Raw genomic sequence first — 23,604 nt, 5'->3', positions numbered from 1 at the left:
GTCCGAAACCGAACTGCCGATTTCCCCCCAGTTTTCTCCTGCTCCCATTTTTCTCTTCTCTGTAACTTGTGACTCTATCTGCCGCTTGCTCGGGCAGAGTTTTGGAGTTGCCCCAGCCTGCCGCCCCTGAGCTAACCGTGCCCTTGCTGCTCCTTCTAGAAGCCTTCACAGTATAGGGGACACCCTGCTGCTGCCCTCGTCCCCAGCAGCCGGTTCACACACGGCGACCAGGGAATTGGGTCTGTTGTGTTCCTGCCGGCCAGAGCCTGCCAATTACTCTGTCACGCCCAGAATCGACCCAGAGCGTTCCCAAGGTCCTGCGTGGCCGCTGCCCTCTGACCTCTCAGCCTCACCCTCACTCTTGTGCCCCCACTCAGCCCTTTTTCCACACCCACTCTGGTCTTCATGGCACATTGCATCCCACTGCTGGGGTGAGACGTCAAATGAGGCCTGTACTCGGAGCACATCTGTGGGGGCGATGGCAGCTGGCAGGGGCCTCCACAGACTCTCCCAAAGCTGCTGGCGGCTGCGGGGCGTGCGCAGACCACATCGGAGCAGGTGGCTGAGTGGTTGCTGAGCTCTGTCCTAGCCCTGGGCCTGTGTCCCTGTCACCTGCTACGTGGCATCACCATTTGATAAGTGTGGGTACAGGTCCCGCCAGCTCCAAGTGCTGTGGCCTGGAGGGAAGGGGGTAGCACCGGAAGGGTTGGCTGTAGGCCTTGCTGGAGCAGGAGTGACTCTGGGCGGGCTTGGCAGAATCATGCGGAAGCAGCCAACGGTGGTCCTGGGCGTGGCGCACACCGTCGTCAAGCGGGTGTCGTCCTTCGTGCGGCAGATCGACTTCGCGCTGGACTGGATGGAGGTGGAGGCCGGGCGCGCAGTGTACAGGTGGGGCCCGTAGGCATGCAGGTCTGTCACCTGCAGTGTCTCCACTGGGAAGACCAACTCCTCTGGCTCTGCTCCCTGAGGTCCCCACACCCATGTGCTTCCTGGCCCTCCTCCCACGGTGTGCGTGTGCACACACTCAGACACGCACACACACACACACTTTTTCATGGGCATCTTTCCCTATCAACGTATGCAAATGCAGGCTCTCCTTTAAGATGGCCTAGCAAATGGGAGGTTAGCACAGCCTGTGTGAAGGTGCTCGTGTGCTGAGCGTCTGGCCTCTTAGCTCCACGTCTCAGCAGCAGCTGTGTCCAGAGTTTCACACAGACACGGGCTGTTGCTATCTGGTTTTTATGGTATTGAAAATTAGGGGCGCCTGGTGGCGCAGTCGGTTAAGCGTCCGACTTCGGCCAGGTCACGATCTCGCGGTCCGTGAGTTCGAGCCCCGCGTCAGGCTCCGAGCGTCAGGCTCCGGGCTGATGGCTCGGAGCCTAGAGCCTGTTTCCGATTCTGTGTCTCCCTCTCTCTCTGCCCCTCCCCCGTTCATGCTCTGTCTCTCTCTGTCCCAAAAATAAATAAACGTTGAAAGAAAAAAATTAAAAAAAAAAAAGAAAATTAAAGTCAACAACATTTAAAATACTTATGTATTTTTTGATGTATTTATTGAGGTTTATTTGAGAGGGAGAACGTGAGCGGGGAAGGGGCAGAGAGAGAGAGAAAGACAGAATCCCAAGCAGACTCCACGCCGTCAGCGCAGAGCCTGACACAGGGGCTCGAACTCGCCAACGGTACTGCCAGACCATGACCTGAGCCGAAATCAAGAGTCAGATGCTTAACCAACTGAGCTGCCCAAGCGCCCTGAATGATTATTTGCTTAAAAATCACAATAAGCCCTTTATATGTTAGCGTATGTATTTTTTGATGGAAAATAACTATTTTCCCAACCAAAAAAAATTTAGTGAGATTATATTTTTTTAATTAATTGGTTTATTTGCCACCTCAAATAGTAGAGGGCTTCCCAACCTTGCCCCATCTGCTCCATTGGTGTCTGTCCCCGCAGGCAGGGAGACAGGTCAGACTGCACCTACATCGTCCTCAGTGGCCGGCTACGCTCTGTGATCCGCAAGGATGATGGCAAAAAGCGCCTGGCGGGGGAGTATGGCCGCGGAGACCTCATCGGTGTGGTAGGGCCAGATTCCCTGTCCCCACCAGGCCCTGCTCCAGGGTGACTCCTGGCTCCTTACCTGGGTGTGGGGAGGGGGCCCTCCAAGTGACCTCATGTGGGGCATGCCTTTCCTGGGGGCCGGCGTGCTCGCTCTCACCCAGGCTGCAGCACCAGGGCTTGGAACGGTCATCCCCGAAGGTCTCCAGAGAGGACAGCTGGCCGGGTGGAGCTGGGAGCCCCTCTGAGAACCTTGTGTAGGATGAGGCCCTGCGGGATGCCCGGCCCCTTTGGCCTCAGGCAGGTTCCAGTACTGCTGGACACTCACCCTGTCTCAGGCTGTCACTGACGCTCCTCCAGCACTTCAGGGGTGGCTGGACGAGCCCCTTTTCCTCCCGTTTCCCGCCTGTATGCCGCACTGCAGAAGGGCCACCACGTGCTCTGCCTGTGGTTGCGTTCAGAGTGTGGCTGGCTGGGCCTACAGGGCTGGAGGGCGTGAGCACCTCCCCGGCTTCTCTTCCTCAGGTGGAGACGCTCACCCACCAGGCCAGGGCGACCACAGTGCATGCCGTTCGGGACTCAGAGCTGGCCAAGCTTCCGGCGGGAGCCCTGACATCCATCAAGCGCAGGTACCCGCAGGTAAGCACTCCTGTTCCGGGCTGCCTTAGGAAAGCAGGACATCCAGACCATGAACTCGGGATTACTAGACACTGGGCTGCGTCCTTCTGAGTACCAGAGTGGGTACAGATCGAAGTGACCTGAAGCAGGCTCGTTGCCCGTTTTTTTTTTTTTTTTTTTTTTAATTTTTTTTTTCAACGTTTATTTATTTTTGGGACAGAGAGAGACAGAGCATGAACGGGGGAGGGGCAGAGAGAGAGGGAGACACAGAATCGGAAACAGGCTCCAGGCTCTGAGCCATCAGCCCAGAGCCCGACGCGGGGCTCGAACTCACGGACTGCGAGATCGTGACCTGGCTGAAGTCGGACGCTTAACCGACTGCGCCACCCAGGCGCCCCTCGTTGCCCGTTTTCAAGGAGGTGTCAGTATGGACCAGCAGGTGGGGATAAGTGCCTTGGGGCAGGTGGCTTGGGTGTTGCCAGGAGGTGGGAGGGGTACACGGGAACTCAACGAGTGAAGCCACCTGGCGCCTCCCACAAGATGAGCCACGTCACAGGTGATACTGAAAACCAGTGAGGGATCTCACGACAGGCAGGAACAGGCGTGATGCAAGTGTGGTTTTCGCGGTGGGGGCTTTCTTGCTGTGCTTCTTGGGAAAAGTGGACTCGGACTTTGGACAAGGCAGATTCAGGCTTGGGCGAGTGGCCATTGGTCCAGGCAGTGGACGGAGGGGAGTCTGTTCTGCTCCTGGGGCGGATGGAATGGCTGGTTTTCGTCTCCCTGCTTAGAAGCAGTAAGTGTGCGTGCGGCCTGGGAAATGGGAGGGCCTCGGACCGGGGGTTTGGAGGAGGATCGGGAGCAGAGCCGCTGCAGGAGGAAGAGATGGCCTGTTCTTTCCTCATCAGCGCCGTGTGCGCGTTTCGTGCAGACATCTCTGCTCTGGAACAGAGCAAGTTTATTTGACAAAGTTATTTTCACTTTAGCACCAAAACTTGATAAAAATGCAGAAAACTTTCAGTCATTTCTCTTAGTGCTACAAATACTCTAAATGTGAGCAAATCACCTATAAAATATATGTATTTGATTAGGGCCTGTTTAAGGAATGTTAGCCTAATGTTGAGAAACTATTAAAATGTAATTAATTATGGGAAAAAGTCAAAAGGAAGTCTTCCCCTTACGATTATATTAGGGCTTTTGACAAAATTCAGCCACGGGTAGTAAACCCTCTAAATAAAATGGAAGTGAAGAAACCTTTATTCCAGAACACCCAAGTCCAAAACAAGATAGGCCCCTCGTCACCTGACGGAAAAGGTTGAAAAAAATGAAACAATTGGCCTAAGTTTGGGAAAGGAGTAAAAGTTGGATTTGCAGCAAACAGGTATCTTGTTTGTGGAAAAGTGGAGGGTTTACAAGGTGGGCTGGAGCATGTGAGTTGAGACCAGCACAGCCACATGAGGAACTGTGTGCACGTGTGGGGCCCACGCAGCCCAGGGCAGCCTCCTGGTTCCAGCAGCTGAGAGCACCTAGGACGTGGCCCTGCTGTGTCCTACGTGGGATAGGGTGAGTCTTTCCCAGTTGGAAACGAGGGAATGGATGTCTTTCTGTGAACAGTTTAGGGTGCCTTCCCTGGGGAAGCAGCCGGGGGCCACCTGCCCAGCAGGACCTTTTCCTGTGGGCACACAGAGCTGGCTGGGGGAGGCACTGCACCCCCTTGGCATGCCACTGTATATTCTGGCTCCGTTTAGATAGTTTGTAATCTTTTACTGTCCTCTTTCATTTGGCTGTTCGTGTCCCAGATCTGGTCTCTGGGGACCCCTTAGTCCTGTTGTGCCATGTGCATTTCTGGCCCGGAGCCCTTGGTCACTCTGCTGGAGCTCCCAGGGTCTTCCCTTTCCGTGCCAGCCTCTCCCTCTCCAGCAGTGAGAACATCTGCTCCTGTCTTGAGCTGTTTGTTTAGGAGTGTGTGCAGCTCCTCCCTCGAGGACCCCCCACCACCGCAGAGCATTACCCCACACCAAGCCGCTGCCCACCCCCGCAGTTCTTCTACTTCCCCCTGCACCTGCCCGCGGCTGACGCCCACATCTTCCCTCCCTCAGCACTTCTGCAAGCCCTTGATCTGTGGGAGGATCTGGGCCCAAGTCTGAGGGCCTTGATCTAAGCACCAGGAGACCCCTGTGAATGGCAGAACAGTGGTGGTGGTGGCCAGGGCCAGTACGTGTGCCACCAGCGGCCACGCGATCACTGGGAGCAAGGGGGAGCCAGCTGCTTCCTGTTCTGCAGGGCTGCTCCCTGGTGGGCCCATAGAAAGACCCTCTGCTCACACCCACTCCCCTGGGGGCCCACAGACTTTACCCATGTGCAGCTCCCAGGAGCTCGTGGTGCGTCCCGATGCTTCTCCATCACACGCTGGCTGCTCCTGGGCTGACTACCACCGTGTGTCCTCTCCCGTAGGCACTGGCCTGGCCTAGATCCCGGGCTTGCTTGCTTGGTGCCCTCCAACACAGGGGACCGCTGGCCACTCGGCCCCGTGGGGCGGCTGCTGCCAGCACGCCACCCACCACCACCGTCCTCTCTGCGTCTGTGCTTGGATTTTGTGTAAACGAAGTGTGTTCTGTCCGGCTTCCGTTGCCCGGTGTGGTGTCTGAGGTCTGTGTCCTGTTGACATGTACTTTTTGCTGCAAAGCAGTGTCCCACCCCGCGCCAGGGTGCACTCAACTGTCCTGTTGATGGATATTTGGTTGTTCCCAGCTTGAGGCTGTTCTGGAAATATTTTCATGGCACGTGTTTTGTTTCTCTTCGGAACCACTTGACACTGGCATTGCCGGGTCAGAGGGTAGACATATGTTGGATGTGGTTGCCCGTGTGGTTGTACCAGTTCATGGCCCCAGCAGCACGCAGCCTGTCACCAGGCGTCAGCACTTGGTGGCTGCACTCGTTCGTTCCACAGGAAATGGCTCTCCTTGTGCTTAGAATTTCCCTGATGACCAGAGATGTTGAGCACCTTTTCGTATGTTCATGGGCTTATTTTGAACCTTTTTCACTTGCTGTAGAAATGATCGCTTTTTAAATTAGCCTTAATGAGAATTATTATAAATTTGTAACTGTGATAATTATACCATGTGTATGTTTTTAAAGGCTCTTTTAGAGATACAGATTCAAATATTAATGGATAAAATGCTGTGTTTGGGATTGGCTTCAAACCTTTTCAGGTGTGTGTGTGAACTGATTGTGGCTGGGTGATGGAGGGTGGGGTTCGCCCTTGTGTATCGTGAAATTTTCCACAATAATGTGTGGTTTTAAAATTAGCTCCAAGTAGCAGTTTGTTGCTAGATTACTTATATACAAGCCAGACTCCTTTTTAGTTTCTCTTTTGGACCACTGCTCAAACTGTTTTTTGTCTCACGCCTTAAAATGTGGACAGTTTCACTTGCCTCGTGCATGAGTCTTTGACTCCAGCATCGTGGGGGTGAGAGAGGCTCTCTGAGTTGGTTTTCCAGGGCTGTTGGTTACTGGAGCCTAAGGTCTCAGCCGGCTCCTTCCAGGGGCAGCCCCAGAGCTCAGGGCTGTAGACGGTCAGAAAGCAAACCAGAGGCTGAGGCCTGGAGAGGCAGAGGACAGCAGACAGGCAGCATCCAAGGGACCTCATCAGTGTCTTCATCTTGCTTTCTGATATAATTTAGGTTTTACTGAAGCTGACGGCGGCTTCTCTTTACACAGTGGCCCTGGACTGCATCTAGGAGCTACAGTGGTAGGCCGCCTGCGTAGTGTAAACCCTAGCAATGAAAACATGTGACTTTATATGAAAGTATGTATGAGTAAATTGTAAATATCTTGGCATTCCAACCTTAAATACTTTGTCTATAACATTTAGCATTAACGTAGCCATGTAATACTTCCTGGATGTCATGTCATACTCATCCCGTGTCCTGCCCAGGTCTGGCCCGCCCAGGAGCACACAGTGAGCCCTTGGCTCTATGGAAGCCCTTCCTGGCCTGCCTGTGGAGGTGGCTGTGGCTTTCTCTGGTGCTCTCGTGCCCTGGAAGTAAAAGGAGACTCTGGGACAGGCTCCAGGTTACAGGGCATGTGCCCCTCACACCTGCTGCCTGCAGTGGACTCTACGAAGGCACCCTATAGAGTTAGGTCCTACCTGCAGGTGACCAGCCAGCCAACCACACTACCCACAGCCCACAGCCCAGAGGGGTTTACAGAAGTAGTGATTTTGAAAATGTGGATCCAAGGTGCTTCGCTTCTTGGTTTAAATGTGTGGTCTCCTTTCTTTCTCTGCCCCCAGGTTGTGACTCGGCTGATTCATCTCTTGGGTGAGAAGATTCTGGGCAGCCTCCAACAGGGAACTGCTTCTGGTATGTCCTTGGGCCTGGCTCCTGGGAGCCCTGCCTACCTCACTGGAGCCCTGCCTGGAGGGAGTGGGGGAAGCGAGGGGAGAAGGGGTGGCAGGAGGGGTGTGGTGGCCAGGGTGGGGCAGCTCTGAGCTGGTGGGGAAGGCGCTGGGGTTTGCTGATATGGGTACTGGCAGCAGGCAGCATGGTAGGGAAGCCCTGGGGCCTCCCCTGTTTTTTGGCCACTGGATGGCACGGATCTGAACCCAGCACTGGGGCAGGTGCTTGAGGGAGTCTGGCCTGTCTGAGCAGGTGAAACAATTCTCTGATGCTGGGACTTTTCCTGCCAGCTTATGTGTTCTGTTCTGGTTCTAATTCTGAGAATGTGCGCTTTTAAAATTTTTTTTTTCAACGTTTATTTATTTTTGGGACAGAGAGAGACAGAGCATGAACGGGGGAGGGGCAGAGAGAGAGGGAGACACAGAATCGGAAGCAGGCTCCAGGCTCTGAGCCATCAGCCCAGAGCCCGACGCGGGGCTCGAACTCACGGACCGCGAGATCGTGACCTGGCTGAAGTCGGACGCTTAACCGACTGCGCCACCCAGGCGCCCCTAAGTCACGTCTTTTTAAAATTTTTTTTTTTCAACGTTTATTTATTTTTGGGACAGAGAGAGACAGAGCATGAACGGGGGAGGGGCAGAGAGAGAGGGAGACACAGAGTCGGAAACAGGCTCCAGGCTCTGAGCCATCAGCCCAGAGCCCGACGCGGGGCTCGAACTCACGGACCGCGAGATCGTGACCTGGCTGAAGTCAGACGCTTAACCGACTGCGCCACCCAGGCGCCCCGAGAATGTGCGCTTTTAAATACTTGCTAGATCCCCTGTCCTGTTCAACAGCAACTGGTTCCTCCTCACTATTGTGGGACCACCTGCTGCCCCCTTGGCCTGCAGCCCCTCTGCCAGAGCCCCCTCATCAGACCCCTGCACCCACCTGGCCACCCCAGTGCCCTCTGCTCCTCAGCTCCCCTTTCCCACTTCACTTGAATCCCCTGACTCGCCCCACACCTCCCTAGCTCTGTCTCCTGTGCCAGGACTGTGTCCTCCCCCCGCCCCCCACCCGGTGCGGTGACCTGGGCACAGTACTGCATCTTGTGGAAGGATGGAGGTGCACAAACGTGCTGGGGGGGACAGCAGAGCAGGGCGGGGCCACCCGAGTCCAGCACAGCTCATCTCCACCAACTGCATCTGCCAAGACCCTATTTCCAATGCGGTCCCACTGCACGGTCCAGGGTGGACACAGGAGGCGTGTGTCTGTCTGTCTCCCCTCCAAGCACCTGTACAGTTAGGTGGGAAGCAGGTTTCCTGTAGGAGGCACATGGTTGGGTTCTGTGTTTGTCACCCCTTCTGACAGCTTCTTTTTATTTGTGTATAGACCGTCTGCCTTTAATACATTTACTCACATTAGGGTTTATACTTGTCATTTTACTATTTGTTCTCTGCTCTCCCCTCTCATTGTCTTGTTACTTGGATGCCTCCTTCTGTCTTCTTTTGAGCTCCTTCAGCCTTTTTGAGTAATCCGTTCCTATTCATCGGTCGTGGTTCTGGGGTGCGACCTCATACCACATCTTCAGCAGTTGCTGTGGGCTTGCGGTTCCCGCCCCTTCCCGTCCGGCCATCTAGTACCAACACGCTGTCCCCGAGGGTGGGCTGCGGGGGCCTCACCTCCGCTCCGGTCCCATCGTTCTCCCTTGTTCTGCACACGTTGAAGCCCCTCACGCGGTGCTGTAATTTTGGCTTTCGGCCGTCAAACATGATCTTGAAGCTCGAGAGGAGAATCATCTAGAATATTTCCCACTCTGTCACTCTTCATCCTGGTGTCCCTTCCCTTCTGTCTGAAGAAGTGCCTTTCGTGATGGTCCTTTCAGGGCAGGTCTGCTGGCTGCGTACTCTCGCAGCTTCCCTTCGTCTTGAGACCCTCTCTCACCTTCGTCCTGAAGGCTGGTTTGCTGGATGTGCCACCGTGCTGACGGCCCCTGGGGGCTGTGCCGTCCTCCGGCCGCCACGGCTTCTGCTGCGAAGCCCAGACGTGACTTGTTCCCACATCTCTACACCGTCCTTTCTCTCTGGCTGTGTTCAAGCCTTTGTCTTTGTCCTTAATTTTTAGAAACCAAATGCTCATCTTCTTGAATCTACAGATTTATATCTTTTACCAGACTTGGAAGGTTTTCAGTCTTTATTTCTTCGAATGTTCTTTCAGCTCTTTACTCTTTCTGCTCTTCCGGAAATCCACGGACACAAATGCTAGACCTTCTGTTATTGTCCCAGAGGTCTCTTGGGCATGGTGGGGTTTTTTCCTTCTTCCAGTGTTCAGATTGAATAGTTTCTTGTGATCTTTCCTCAAGGTCATTGGCTCTTTCCTCTGTCTTCCTGATTCTGCTTTTAAGCCCATCCAGAGAGTTTTTTATTTCAGTCATTATATTTCTGCATCGGTGTTACTGGTCGCGATTGCTGTTTGTAGCTGGTTGTGATCACCGCTTTATCATCCTTGTCAAGTAATTCCAAATTCCATGACATGTTGTCACTTTTGTCTGTTGATGTTGCAGGTGAGATTTTCCTGGCTTTTGGTAAACCTGGTTATTTTGGATTATATCCTGTATTTTGGGCGTGATGTCATGACACGCTGGTTCTCATTTAAGTCTTCTGTTATAACAGACTGTCGGCGTGCTTATGTTCGCAGAGCACGTCCTGGCCCTGGCAGTTGGAATGTTAATTTAATTCTCCGGGCCTTTGCGCTGTTACTGCGGTCTGCCCTACTCGTGTGCTCCCCAGAGCCACTGTGGAGGCAGGCTGGCTGCTGTTCTGTACTATATTCTGTTCTCAGAGCCTCTGCTGTGCGATTCTGGCTGGCTTTGTGCGTAGGCCACTTGGCGGTGAGCCCAGGACTTCACGCTAGCTTTAGAGATTTCCTTCTCCACCCCTCTTCTCTCTGTGATTTCCCTGCTCTGGTGGGCGTGCACCCCTACTTGCCAGTGCAGGGTGTGGAGAGTTGGAGGGCTCCAGCCCACTGTGTGTGTGGCCCCAGGCAGGTGTTTGCGTAGTGCCAGGGGCCCTGGGAAACACCCCTGGAGGCAGCACCTGGCTGGGAGGGATGGATGGACCCTGCCTGGCTGGGGAGGTGGGGAGAGGCAGGGACGCCACAGCTTTGGTGGCGCTGGGGAGGTGGTTCCCAGGGGTCCGGGACCCAGCCAGTGGGCCCTGCTCTCTGCACCCTTCTCAGCCTCCTTGTAACTGTTGGGGCAGGCCGGTGGGGCATCCTGCTCGTCTCCCTTTCAGCCGGAACCAGGACCTCCCGGTGCCCCAGGTAGAGGCAGAGAAGGCCACGCGAAGCTAGCGAGAGGGTCCCCTTTGGTTCTGCCTCAGACAGAGGATGCTGATGTCAGAGGTTGCTGGGAAAGACACAGAGGAGGGGGCTTCCCAGAGGAGAAGCTTCGGGGAAACTGGCACAAAGGGGCCTCTCTGCCACCCTGTGTGCAAACAGTGACCAGCTCACAGCCCTTGTGTTTCCCTGCCCCAGATTAGCTCTGAGCCGCCCCCTCTCTCTGCTGTCCTACATCCCCTCGCTCTGGCTTCTGGGTCAGGCCGTGCCAGGACCCACACTCCGCTGCTCCTGAACCACCACTCCTCGCCCGGGGCAAGACGAGCAGAGTCAGAAATGGACTCTGCTTTGGAGGAGCTGGGCCCTCTGGTGTGGCCTGTGCCGACGCTTGGCTGTGCACGTCAGGGGTCGGGGCGTGGCAGGCAGCTGGCTGGGCAACAAGCAGTCAGGGAGCCGGCAAGAGAGCCCTCGAGTGTCCGGTCTATGGGAGGCCAGAGTCTGCCTGGGATGTGGCTGGCGGGAGGGAGAGGCCGCCCCCTTGGCTGCCTCCGTGAAAATAGGAGGCGCCGTTGGCCGTGTAGTGACTGTTGTTGGAAATAAACTTCCAGAGACCCTCAGACTAATGACCTTGTGGGTCAGCACATCTGCTGCCTCCTTCCCTGCCGCCGCGGGGGCCCCAGGGAGGCACGTCTGGAGGACAGAGAGTCCGTGGCCTCAGGGACCGGAAGTTCTACCTACACTGGCCTGTCCACCCCCTCCCCCTCCCCCACCCCTGCCCCCAGTCGATCTTACTGCAGGAGGTGGGCCTCACGTGGCAGAGCATTTTAACTCCGGGCCTCATGCTTTCTCCTGTGTGCTGTGTCTGTCTTCTCCGTCTCCCCTGAGGCTTGTGTGTGTGAAACGCAAGGTGCTCGCGGTGTGGTCTGGTACTCCAGCGGAGAGGTAGGGTGGTCCTCGGGTGGGCAGGAGAAGCTCGGACTGTGCGGGCCTGGAGCAAGCCCCGGTGCCCCTTCCTCTCTCCCAGGCCCCCGTGCCCTGGTGCCATCTAGAAACAATTTAGGCACACCTCCAGACTGCCCGGGAGCCGCCCAGCCCCTCAGGTCTACTCTCGACCCTGTGTTTTGCAGGTCACCAGTTTGGGCTACACACTGCAGGCAGCAAGTGGGACTCGGGGAACCCTGCCAGCAACCTCTCCACGGTGGCGGTCATGCCTGTGTCGGAGGATGTGCCCCTCACCGCCTTTGCCCTGGAGCTCAAGCACGCCCTCGGTGCCATCGGTGAGTCCTGCCCGAGGCTACCTGGGATCTGCTCAAGCCCTCCTCTTCTTACTCCTTGGTCCTTCGGGTTCCTTCTGCAAGTGCAGTTAGTGTCCTCACCGCTAAGCCTTGGGCGGGGGGTGCGGGGAGGGGGTGCTCGGGAGAGGACGGGAGCGGAAGAGCATCCACCAGGAGTTTTCTGAGGGTCTCGATGGCAGACGCTGTGTCACGGGAGCCTGTGTCACCCGCCCCTTGCAGCTGCTCCTCCAGCATGGTTGGGGGCTCCCTGTGCGGAGGGGACTCTGTGGCTGCAGGAGCTGGCTGACAGCGTGGAAAATGCCCTCAGTTGAGGTCAGGGAGCTTGGGGTAGTGTTTCCAGATTGCTGACGGCTGTTAAACTTTAGAATTCAAAAACAAGGCGTTGAAATTCCTGAGAACTCTTAGGAACTCCCCAAGTCATACAGTGTTATGTATTCTTAACACTTTATTTATAAGTTTTCATATAATTGTGAGTAACTATAGTAATAGTAAATCGATTTTCTGTGATACGGTAATGCTGAAAATTTCAGGGGTTGTCTTCTTTTTTTTTTAATTATTTTCTAATTTTAATTTTATTTTTGGAAGAACACAAGCGGGGATGGGCGGGGGCGCAGAGAGAGGGGGGGACAGAGGATCTGAGGTGGGTTCTGAGCTGTCACCGCAGAGCCCGACACAGGGCTTGAAATCATGAACTGTGAGATCATGACCTGAGCTAAAGTCGGATGCTTAACCCACTGAGCCACCCAGGTGCCCCGGGGTTGTCTTTTAAAGAATGACATGAGAATAAATGCAGTGAGCATTAGATCACTGTCATGAAACAACGTGAGAAAGGTTCTCTACTCGATGTAGACATTTGATAATAGAAAGCATTAAATAAATACCAAATAAAAAAGATTACTAAAGTTGGAAGAATCTACTATAAGTACTTAAAACTTATTCTGAAGACAAAATTTTAAAATACAGAAGGCACTCATTGCCATGTCAGTCTTGATCTTTGTTTCGTAACAAATACTCCAGATGTGGGGAATCCCATTCATCTCCTGTTGGCGTTGCACACATTGTCCGGGGCACACAGAGCATCTCCAGGTTGTATAGCAGGGATGTCTTGCTTTCCTAAAAGCTTATTCCCTTTCTTAAAAACAAAGACAAAAACAAAAACTTTATTTTGTAATAATTACAGATTCCGAGGAAGTTGTGGATAGTAGAGAGGACCACGTACCATTCCCCCAGGTTATGTAACTGTCGCACCCAGTCAGGATAAGGAGATAGACATCTGTGGGGTCTGTGGGCCTTCAGGTGTCACTGGTTGTGACATGTGTATGCATGGGTGCATGTGCTCTGTGCCACTGTGGCTCCCATGTGTTCCTGCTGCCACCTCCAGGTACAGACCCCTCCCGCCCCCTGCTGCCCCTCCAGGTACAGACATCCCCACACCCCTCCAGATAGACTCTCACCAACACCATCCCCTGCCCTTCCGGGTACAGACCCCCGCCCCTTGCCCCTCCACAGCTCTGCTCTGGCAGCTTCTGTTGTTTCATCATTCTGAGAGTATCATAAAAATGGAGTCCTACGCAGATGACCTTGGGACACTGGCTCTCTCGGCTCAGATGGTGCCACCTGTCAGTAGTTTGCTCCCTTTCACTGTGGAGAGATAGCCTGAATGTACTTGGTTGCTTCACCTGTTGAAGGATATTTGGGTTTCTTCTGGTTTGGGGGTTTTGTGAATAAAGCTCTGTGACCTTTTGTGTCAAGGATTTTGTATACTTGTGAGTTTCCATTTCTCTGGAAAGACGTCTCGGCATGTGGTGAGTGTGATAGATGTGTGTGCAGTCCTGAAGAGCTGCTGACCCTTCTAGAAGGCTGCTGTTCCTCGTCCTTGCCAGCCCTGGGAGCTGCCGTTGGTTTTTATTGCTGCTGCTCTGATGGGTGGGTAGTGAGAGCACATCACGGTTTCCATTTGGGTTCTCTAGTGGTTCACGACCCTCAGTGTCTCTTCCTATGCTTCCTTACCATGTGTGGGTCCTCTCTGCTCAAGTATCTGTTCATAACTTCTTATCTTTTGCTCCTTTTTGAGTGAGTTGTTTATTTTCTTACTGTTGAGTTTTGAGAATTCTTTTGAATGTTTATTTATTTTTGAGAAAGAGAAAGACAGAGCACAAGCAAGGGAGGGGCAGAGAGAGAGGGAGACACAGAATCGGAAGCAGGCTCCAGGCTCTGAGCTGTCAGCACAGAGCCCAACATGGGGCTTGAACTGAGGAACCGTGAGATCATGACCTGAGCCCTAAGCAGGACGCTCAACCAACTGAGCCACCCAGGTGCCCTAGGTTTTGAGAATTCGTTATGGACTCCAGATACGGGTCCTTTGCTGGGTCTGTGGTTTGCAGATGCGCTGCTCCCTCCTCTGCTGCCTTCTCTGCTTTCACAGGCAGAACTGTCAATTTTGATGAAGTCCAGTTTATCAGTGTTTTTCTTTTATGGACTATGTTTTCAGTATCATTTCTAAAAATTCTGCACCTAGCCCTAGGGCCTAGAGTCTCTCCTGTGTCTTTTCAAAAGACTTGAAGTTGGGGCACCTAGGTGGCTCAGTCAGTTAAGCATCGACTTGATCTCAGCTCGGGTCATGATATCATGGTCTGTGGGTTCGAGCCCCGTGTCTGGCTCTGTGCTGACAGCATGGAGCCTGCTTGGGATTCTGTCTCTCTGCTTCTATCCCCCTCGTGCTCTCTGTCTCTCTCTCTCTCAAAAATAAATAAATAAACTTAAAAAAAAAAAACACCAAAAGGCTTACAAAAGTTTTACGTTTAAATTTATGATCTGTTTTGGAGCTAATTTTTGTAAAAGGTGTGAAGTTTAGGTAGAGGTTTAATTTTTTGCTTATGGATATCCAGTTGCCCCACCATCATTTGTTGAAAAACTCCATTCTTCCATTGAGTGGTCTTGGCACCCTCCTGAAAATCATTTTATCCATGTGAGGGTTCGTTTCTGGGCCATTCTGTCTTCACGCCAGCACCGCGCTGTGTTGATTACGGTAGCTCTGTAGTAGGTTTTGAAGTCAGGAAGTGTGCTTTGTTCCTTTTTTATTTTTCCTTTGACAGAAAGAGAGGGCGTAAGTGGGTGAGGGGCAGAGAGAGAGAGAGAGAGAGTGCAAGTGAGTGAGGGGCAGAGAGACAGAGAAAGAGAGAAGTGGGGCTTGAACTCGCTCGATGTGGGGCTCAAACTCAGGAACCGTGAAATCATGATCTGAGCGGAAGTCAGATGCTTAACACACCTGAGCCACGCAGGTGGCCTCCAGCTGTGTTCTTTTGCAGGGTTGTTTTGGCTGTTCAGGGTCCCTTGAGATCCGTAGGAGTTTCAGGACGCGCTTTTCTATTTCTGTGAGAAACTCGTTGGGATTCTGACAGGGATTGCGCTGGATCTGTGGTTCACTCTGGGCGGTACTGGCATTGTGACAATATTCACTCGTCCAGCCCATGAACACAGGACATGTTCCCGTGTTCGTAAGTCAATTCTTTAATCTCTTTCGGCAATGTTTTGTGGTTTTCAGTGTACAAGTTTAAGTTTATTCCTAATATTTTACTTAAAAAAATTTTTTTAACATTTATTTAATTTTGAGAGACAGAATATAAATGGGGGACAGGGCAGAGAGAGAGGGACACACAGAATCCAAGGCAGGCTCCAGGCTCTGAGCTGTCAGCACAGAGCCCAATGTGGGGCTCGAACTCATGAACTGTGAAAGCATGACCTGAGCCGAAGTTGGACGCTTAACCAACTGAGCCACCCAGGTGCCCAGCGTTTTACTCTTTTTGATCCTGTTGTAAATGGAATTGTTTTCTTAACCTCTTCCCTAACTTCTGTCACTGTATAGGAAGAGAACTGACTTTTGTGTGTTGTTTTTGTGTCCTGCTGCTTCTCTTATTAGTTGTAACGGTTTTGGGTGGACTTTTTAGGATGTTCTACATATAAGATCATGTTGTTTCTGAGCTAAGATAACGTTACCTGTTCTTTTCCAATTTTGATGTCTTTTATATCTTTTTTTTCACCTAACTGCTCTGGCTGGGACTTCCAGCACAACGTTGAGTAGAAGTGGTGAGAGCGGTCGCCCTTTCTTGTTCCTGGTCTTAGGGGAAAGCTTTCTCATGCCACTGGTGTGATGTCAGCTCAGGTTTATATGTATGGCCTTTAATATACTGAGGAAGTTTCTTTCCATTAATAGCTGTTTTTTTATTTTTTTAAGATTTTACTTTTGAGTAATCTCTACACCCAGCGTGGGGCTTGAACACACAACCTGGAGATCAAGAGTCGCACGTTCCACCAACCAAGCCAGCTGGGAGCCCCTGCTTCTTTTTATTTCTGTAAAATCAGTAATGTCCCCCTGCTGTCATTTCTGATTTTAGTGATTTGAGTCTTCTCTTTTTTTTCCTTTATTCGTCTAGCTAAAGGTTTGTCAGTTTTGTTGATTCTCTCAAAAAAAAGACTTCTGGTTTCATTGATTTTCTCTATTGTGTTTCTATTCTTTTTATTTATCTCTGTTCTAATCTCTTATTTCATTCCTCTGTCTGCTCTGGGTTTAGTTGGTACTCTCCCACGGTATAATGTTAGGTCCTTGATCTGTGCATTTGTACATTTATAGTTTTGGGTCCCCTCTTCTTTCCTGGTGAGCTGCCCCTGGAGTTTGGAATGTTGTGTTTGTGTTTTCACTGGTCCCAGGGTATTTTTCTAATCTCTTCTGCAGTTTCTTTTTTTTTTTTTTTTTAATTTTTTTTTTTTCAACGTTTATTTATTTTTGGGACAGAGAGAGACAGAGCATGAACGGGGGAGGGGCAGAGAGAGAGGGAGACACAGAATCGGAAACAGGCTCCAGGCTCTGAGCCATCAGCCCAGAGCCTGACGCGGGGCTCGAACTCCCGGACCGCGAGATCGTGACCTGGCTGAAGTCGGATGCTTAACCGACTGCGCCACCCAGGCGCCCCTCTTCTGCAGTTTCTTCTTGGACCTGTGGGTAGTTCAGAACTGTTTTCTAATCTCCACATATTTGTGAATCTTCTGGTTCTCCTGTTACTAATTTCTAGTTTCATACCATTGTGACTAGAAAAGATACTTGTAGGATTCAGTCTTAAAGTTTACTAAGACTTGTTTTGTGGCCTCACATACAGTGTGTCCTAGAGAATGTTGTGGAGTTTTTTGTTGTTATTGTTGTTTAAGTAAGCTCCATGCTCGACGTGGGGATCGAACTCACAACCTTGAGATCAAGAGTCGCACACTCCACCGACTGGGCCAGCCAGGCGCCCGTGGATAAAGTCCTGGAGAATGTTCTGGGAAGGTGTGTGGTCTGTTCTTCTGGGTGGTTAGTCTTGCCTCTGTGCCCTTTGGTGAGTGTGCAGTGGTGTCTCGTTACGGCTTTAATTTGTATTTCCCACTGACTGAGAAGTTTGTTTATTGGCCATGGAGACACCCTCTTCTGTAAGTGCCTATCAAGTCACCCAGTATCTTTATTGGGTTGCCATCTTTTCCTTGTTGATGGGTATTTTTTTGTGTAATCTCAGTACAGTTCCTTTTTTGGATGCTAATATTGCAGGTATCTTTTCCCGTCTGTGGCTTGCTTTTTTATTCGTTTAATGATGTCTTTTGACAAACAGGAGTTCTTAATTCTAATGCAGACCAATTTACCACATTTTTTCTTAAAAATTTTTTTTTCAATGTTTATTTATTTGTGAGAGAGAGAGACAGAGACAGAGTGTGAGCAGGGGAGGGGCAGAGAGAGAGAGAGAGAGACAGAGAATCCGAAGCAGGCTCCAGGCTCCCAGCTGTCAGCCCAGAGCCCTCAGCAGGTTTGAACCCACGAGCTGTGAGATCATGACCTGAGCCAAAGTTGGACGCTTAACCGACTGAGCCACCCAGGCACCCCCAAATTTTCTTTTTTAAAAAAATTTTTTATTGGGGCGCCTGGGTGGCGCAGTCGGTTAAGCGTCCGACTTCAGCCAGGTCACGATCTCGCGGTCCGTGAGTTCGAGCCCCGCGTCAGACTCTGGGCTGACGGCTCGGAGCCTGGAGCCTGTTTCCGATTCTGTGTCTCCCTCTCTCTCTGCCCCTCCCCCGTTCATGCTCTGTCTCTCTCTGTCCCAAAAATAAATAAAAACGTTGAAAAAAAAATTTAAAAAAAAAAATTTTATTTAATTTATTTTTGTAATTTACATCCAAGTTAGTTAAATAGTGCAACAGTGATTTCAGGAGTAGATTCCTTAATGCCCCTTACCCATTTAGCCCATCCCCCCCTCCCACAACCCCTCCAGTAACCCTCTGTTTGTTCTCTCTATTTAAGAGTCTCTTATGTTTTGTCCCCCTCCCTGTTTATTATTTTTGCTTCCCTTCCCTTATGTTCATCTGTTTTGTATCTTAAAGTCCTCATACGAGTGAAGTCATATGATATTTGTCTTTCTCTAACTGACTAATTTTGCTTAGCATAATATTCTCTAGTTCCATCCATGTAGTTGCGAATGGCAGGATTTCATTCTTTTTGATTGCCGAGTGATACTCCATTGTATCTATATACCACATCTTCTTTATCCATTCATCCATCGATGGACATGTGGGCTCTTTCCAGACTTTGGCTATTGTCGATAGCGCTGCTATAAACATGGGGGTGCATGTGCCCCTTCGAAACAGCACACCTGTATCCCTTGGATAAATACCTAGTAAGGCAATTTCTGGGTCATAGGGTAGTTCTATTTTTAGTTTTTTGAGGAACCTCCAGACTGTTTTCCAGAGTGGCTGCACCAGCTTGCGTTGCCACCAACAATGCAAAAGAGATCCTCTTTCTCCGCATCCTCGCCAACATCTGTTGTTGCCTGAGTTGTTAATGTGAGCCATTCTGACAGGTGTGAGGTGGTATCTCCTTGTGGTTTTGATGTGTATTTCCCTGATGATGAGTGATGTCGAGCATTTTTTCATGTGTCGGTTGACCATCTGGATGTCTTCTTTGGAGAAGTGTCTATTCATGTCTTTTGCCCATTTCTTCACTGGATTATTTGTTTTTTGGGTGTTGAGTTTGATAAGTTCTTTACAGATTTTGGATACTAACCCTTTATCTGATATATCATTTACAAATATCTTCTCCCATTCCGTCGGTTGCCTTTTAGTTTTGCTGATTGTTTCCTTCGCCCAAATTTTTTTCTTATATTGTTACTGTTTTTTTGTGTTTTACCGAAGGAATTTCATCGTGCCCCCAAATCATGAAGATGTTCTTCTAAACACTTCACGGCTTTACCTTTCCTTTTCAGTTCACGATCCATTTAGGGTTGCTTTGGGTTATAATACAAGATAGAAGTCAAGATTCACTTTGTCTTCAGCGACCCAGAACCCTCCTTTAGAGAGACTGAACTTGGCCCGTTGCTGTGCTGACACCTTTGCCAGAAGTCAGGTGCCCAGGCTTGTGTAGGCTGCCTTCTCTTCTGGAGGAAGATTCTAGGCTGATGGCCATTTTCTTCCAGCACTTGGAGGTTTTCACTTCCTCAGCTTCCAGTGTTTGGGAAGAAGGCTGTGCAGCAGCCGGGCCAGCAGTGACTGTCCAGGCCAGAGGGGGAGCAGCAGTCTGGCTGGATGCCCACTTCAGCTGTGCCCCACAGAGCCACAGACGCAAGTGCAGATGAGCCCCCCTGTTTCCCCTCCCTTTCCTGGACCTGCCCACTGCCTGGCCATAAGCAGACCCCTCCCAGGGACAGGGTCGGTCACCACACTCCTGACTGGCCGTAGCCGTGGCCTGTGCTGTGGGAGGCCAGGGTCTCCTCAGAGCCCCCTGAGTCCAGGCAGGGGTGTCTACAAGGAGACATGCACTAGTGGGCAGGCGGAGCCCAGCCTGGGGTCCCTGGAGGGCCTCAGGGCTGGGCTCTTCAGTGTTCCCGCAGCCAGACACAGCCTGCGCGTCACCTCACGTCCTGCCTGTCCAGGAGGCGGTCAAGACGTGTCGCTGCAGTGCGCACAGCAGGGCCCACCCTTGCAGGCACGTGACGCAGCCCAGCCCCAAGAGGTCTCCCCTCCTCCATCCGGCCCGTGCAGGTGACCAACTAGAGCTGGTAGCAGGAGTGCAGGCCCCCAACCTGACCCGCTCCCTCACCCCAAGCCCCTGAGAGGAGGAGCTTCCCTACACCAGCAAGTTTCTGTCACTTGAGTCCGAGCTGTCCATGTGTGCCCATGGCTCATACCAGATAGCCATATCTCAGTAGGGACACCATCATCGTAGGACACACCCCCCTATTTTGGGTGCCTCTAGGAGAGCAGATGCTGCCAGTTAAAATACGATGCGGTGATTTCTTAGCTCTCACCTTTAACTGTCTGCTCTTGGAGAGCTCTGTACAAGCACAGGAATGAGAAGAAAGCCCTCAGGACTCCTGGGTCTTCTCCATCCCTGGGTTGTGGGTGCTCATCTGCGGCTCCCAGTGCATGTGAGCCCCTGGTGACCTTTCTGCGGACCCTGATGCTGGCCCTCCTGGTTGGGTGGGCCCTGACACCTGTCCACGTAGACATCGTAGGTGAAAGATGCATGCTGATTTCAGAGACAACAAAATGTGAAAAGAAGCATCTCCACATGCGTGAATACACCACCACACCATATTGGAATTCAGCCAACCTCACTCATGTGGATTTGGGGAATTATATTATCTTGCGTTTTACAAACTGTGCTTCCCCTGCCCCCAACACTCTCTCTCTCTCTCTCTCTCTCACACACACACACACACACACACACACACACACACACACACAGTATCAGTGTTGCAGAGATATGTCAGTGTTGCAGAGTAAGGTTCAGAGAGCCCCCCGCTGCCACCTGCTGAGCTCTTGAGCTGGCACAGCCCTCCGAGCTCCTCTGCTCAGCACCTACTCCTACACCGGGTGATCTCAGCCGTCCAGAGGGTCTCCTCTGTGCACAGAGAGAAGTGTCGCCCAGATACAGGCACTTCCTCTTTGAAAGAAGAAAGGCTTCTCATTGTTCTCAAGAAGACCGGACCTAAGGGGCGCCTGGGTGGCGCAGTCGGTTAAGCGTCCGACTTCAGCCAGGTCACGATCTCGCGGTCCGTGAGTTCGAGCCCCACGTCAGGCTCTGGGCTGATGGCTCAGAGCCTGGAGCCTGTTTCCGGTTCTGTGTCTCCCTCTCTCTCTGCCCCTCCCCCGTTCATGCTCTGTCTCTCTCTGTCCCAAAAATAAATAAACGTTGAAAAATAAAAAAAATTAAAAAAAAAAAAAGAAGAAGACCGGACCTCTAGGGAGGGAGTGGGTGCTCTCATCTGTGGGGAGGTGGGCTGCCAGGACGGCTTTCTGTAATTTATGTGTGTGTTTTCAGGCCCTGTCCTCCTGCTGACCAGTGACAACATCAAACAGCGCCTTGGCTCCGCTGCTCTGGACAGGTATACCAGCCTCTGTGTGGAAAACAGTCTGGCCGACCCTAGCTTCTTGCTCGCAGCAGGTCCAAACACAGCCCGGCATCTGCATCCCCCACGTCCCCTGGTGTTTGTGTCCCTCGCGTCTGCAACCCCTGCAACCGTACACCCCCGTGTCCACACGTGCCCTGGCATCTGCACCGCACCATGACCGTGCCTTCCAGTATCCACGAGTACCGGCTGTCCAGCTGGCTGGGGCAGCAGGAGGACATCCACCGCATCGTGCTCTACCAGGCGGACAGCACGCTCACACCGTGGACCCAGCGCTGCATCCGGCAAGCCGACTGCATCCTCATCGTGGGCCTGGGAGAGCAGGAGCCCGCTGTGGGCGAGGTAACCGGTTGGGGCTGCCAGGGGGTGGGGCCTCTGTGGGCGGGGCTGCCGGAGGGCAGGGTGGCAAGGACAGGGGTGGTGGAGGCAGGGCTGCAGGCGGGCCAGGTTCTGGTCAGGGGCCGCTCTCCTCACAGCCCTGTTTCTCTGTCTTTTCCTTGGAATGAAATATTTCAAGAACCCAGGAGAAGACCTAATAAAAGCCGACACCCTTATAGCTTCTCTTCATGATTTGAAACGTTTTGCTGTCTTCACCTGTGGTGGTGGTTTTAGCACAAAGCAGGGCAGGCGCCCTGAAGTGGCCCGCAGGTGGCCTCTTGTGAAGTTGAGTGTCCTGAGTTTTACTATGAGGTATACAGCACAGCTTCACAGATCTACATCTGATATAAATAGTGCCCTATTTTATATCACTGTGAAATGTCCTTTTTCCCTCAACACTTAGGTGTTTAAGATTTATCCATATTGTTTCACTGGGTTCTGTGGCTGTTTAGTTTCCTATTTGTGAGTACCCCACCATCTGTTCTCAGCTGTGAAGTTACGTCGCCAGCCCACTTTGTTTCCAGCTTCAAGGGTATGAAGTGTAGGCTTGCCTTCCCTTAGCACACATTCCCCATCTCCTTCCTCTCTGATCCCAGGGCAGCTAAAAATTACCCATCTCTGAAGCGGGCTCCTCTTCTGCAGGGAGAGATGCAGGGAGTGTTTGCGGACACATCATTTGAGAAGGTCACAGTGTGTGCACATGCGGAGGAGGTGTTAGGAAAACGGACGGGGGGCGGCCTCTCCCTTCCTGTACACCCCAGAGCTCCCTGTGGCCACCCTTACCTAGCTCAGCATGCATCAGACATATGGCCGGGCAGACCCCTGGGTCACAGCTTCGACAGCCGAAGGGCAGCTCACACCACGGCTGAGCCGGCTCACAGAACCAGGGTGCCACCTGCCAAGGCCCTGCCCTCAACCCTCCTGCCCGTGTGCGGCGGCGTCCAGAGCGGGGCCTCTGTCCCGCCGAGGCCTCAGGCTCTGCCCTCCTGCAGCTGGAGCGGATGCTGGAGAGCACGGCCGTACGAGCCCAGAAGCAGCTGGTCCTGCTGCACCGGGAGGAGGGGCCCGCACCCTCCCGCACCGTGGAGTGGCTGAACATGCGCAGCTGGTGCTCCGGCCACCTGCACCTGTGCTGCCCGCGCCGCGTCTTCTCCCGGAGAAGCCTGCCCAAGCTGGTGAGGCCTGGGCGCTGGGCTGGACTGACGGGAACTCCTGGCCTCCAGAACACAGCCTTCCTGACTTGTGATTGCCAGGCTCATTTCCTTCTCGCTCCCTCTCTGGGTCTCTGTAGTCTGAGGTCGCTGGGGTGCTGATAAGGGGAGCTTGCTTCTCTGTAAGCTTACGTTTGCTTGAGTTGATCTTTGGGGGCAGCACCGGGGAGGTTGTTGATGCAGCCCCCGTCCATCAGCAGGTGTCCGTCTTTGGGGTCGCAGAGGGGAGGCACATAGCCTGACAGAGACATGCTGGCACGCACATACCTCCACAGGGAGCCTGGGGGAGAGTCGGGACGCTGGGGGAGAGGTCACCAGAGCCTGCCAAGGGGGAGGAGAGAGCCTCCTCAGCCCTGGGGGCTTTAGCGGGGCTGGGGCCCCACAGGCTGCCCACACTCCACAGCCTATCTGGCCCCACAACTCCGTGAACAGTGTCCTGACAGTGGCGGCTGTGCCCTGGAGCACCCTCAACCTTGGTGGCTGGCAGGGTCTTAGCTGGGGTTTGGGCTTGGTATCCCTCTTGGTACAGCTCTCCTGGGGCTCTGTGGTCTCCTGCTGGACCCGTGGGTATGTAGTCCGTCTGCCCACACTGTCCCCTCACCCATGTGCCCTGTGAGGTCCTCTTCCCAGGCACGCCTAGGCACCAAGGTGCTGTCAGCATCAGTATCAGACAGACCCTGCTGTGTCCTGGAGAGGGCTTTGGGTCAGGAGTCGAGGAGGCCACGCCGGTCAGGTCACAGTGTGTGGAACTTGGCCTAGCCCTCCCCGTCTGCTGACCCCTCTCCCAGGTGGAGATGTACGAGCGAGTCTTCCAGAGGCCCCCAGATCGGCACTCGGACTTCTCCCGCCTGGCTCGGGTGCTGACTGGCAACGCCATCGCCCTGGTGCTTGGGGGCGGAGGAGCAAGGTGAGTCCCCA

General features: G+C 52.7%; 1 protein-coding gene across 3 annotated transcripts in view; it reads left to right on the top strand.

Annotated features, from left to right (window-relative positions):
• PNPLA7 (patatin like phospholipase domain containing 7) overlaps nt 1–23,604 on the top strand; it is a 66,165-nt gene that overhangs the window by 28,915 nt on the left and 13,646 nt on the right. For all 3 annotated transcript variants that reach the window (XM_032595694.1, XM_030293371.1, XM_032595695.1), the window contains 9 exons: nt 757–888; nt 1,949–2,072; nt 2,576–2,689; nt 6,960–7,029; nt 11,508–11,657; nt 21,010–21,073; nt 21,271–21,439; nt 22,468–22,650; nt 23,475–23,593. In XM_032595694.1, the coding sequence (XP_032451585.1) occupies nt 757–888; nt 1,949–2,072; nt 2,576–2,689; nt 6,960–7,029; nt 11,508–11,657; nt 21,010–21,073; nt 21,271–21,439; nt 22,468–22,650; nt 23,475–23,593 (1,125 nt within the window). The remainder of the gene's footprint in view (nt 1–756; nt 889–1,948; nt 2,073–2,575; nt 2,690–6,959; nt 7,030–11,507; nt 11,658–21,009; nt 21,074–21,270; nt 21,440–22,467; nt 22,651–23,474; nt 23,594–23,604) is intronic.

This window comes from Lynx canadensis, chromosome D4, assembly GCF_007474595.2.
Source record: "Lynx canadensis isolate LIC74 chromosome D4, mLynCan4.pri.v2, whole genome shotgun sequence".
NCBI lineage: Eukaryota > Metazoa > Chordata > Mammalia > Carnivora > Felidae > Lynx > Lynx canadensis.
The sequence above is the reverse complement of the archived record's forward strand: the minus strand, read 5'-3'. Positions and strand labels throughout refer to the sequence as shown.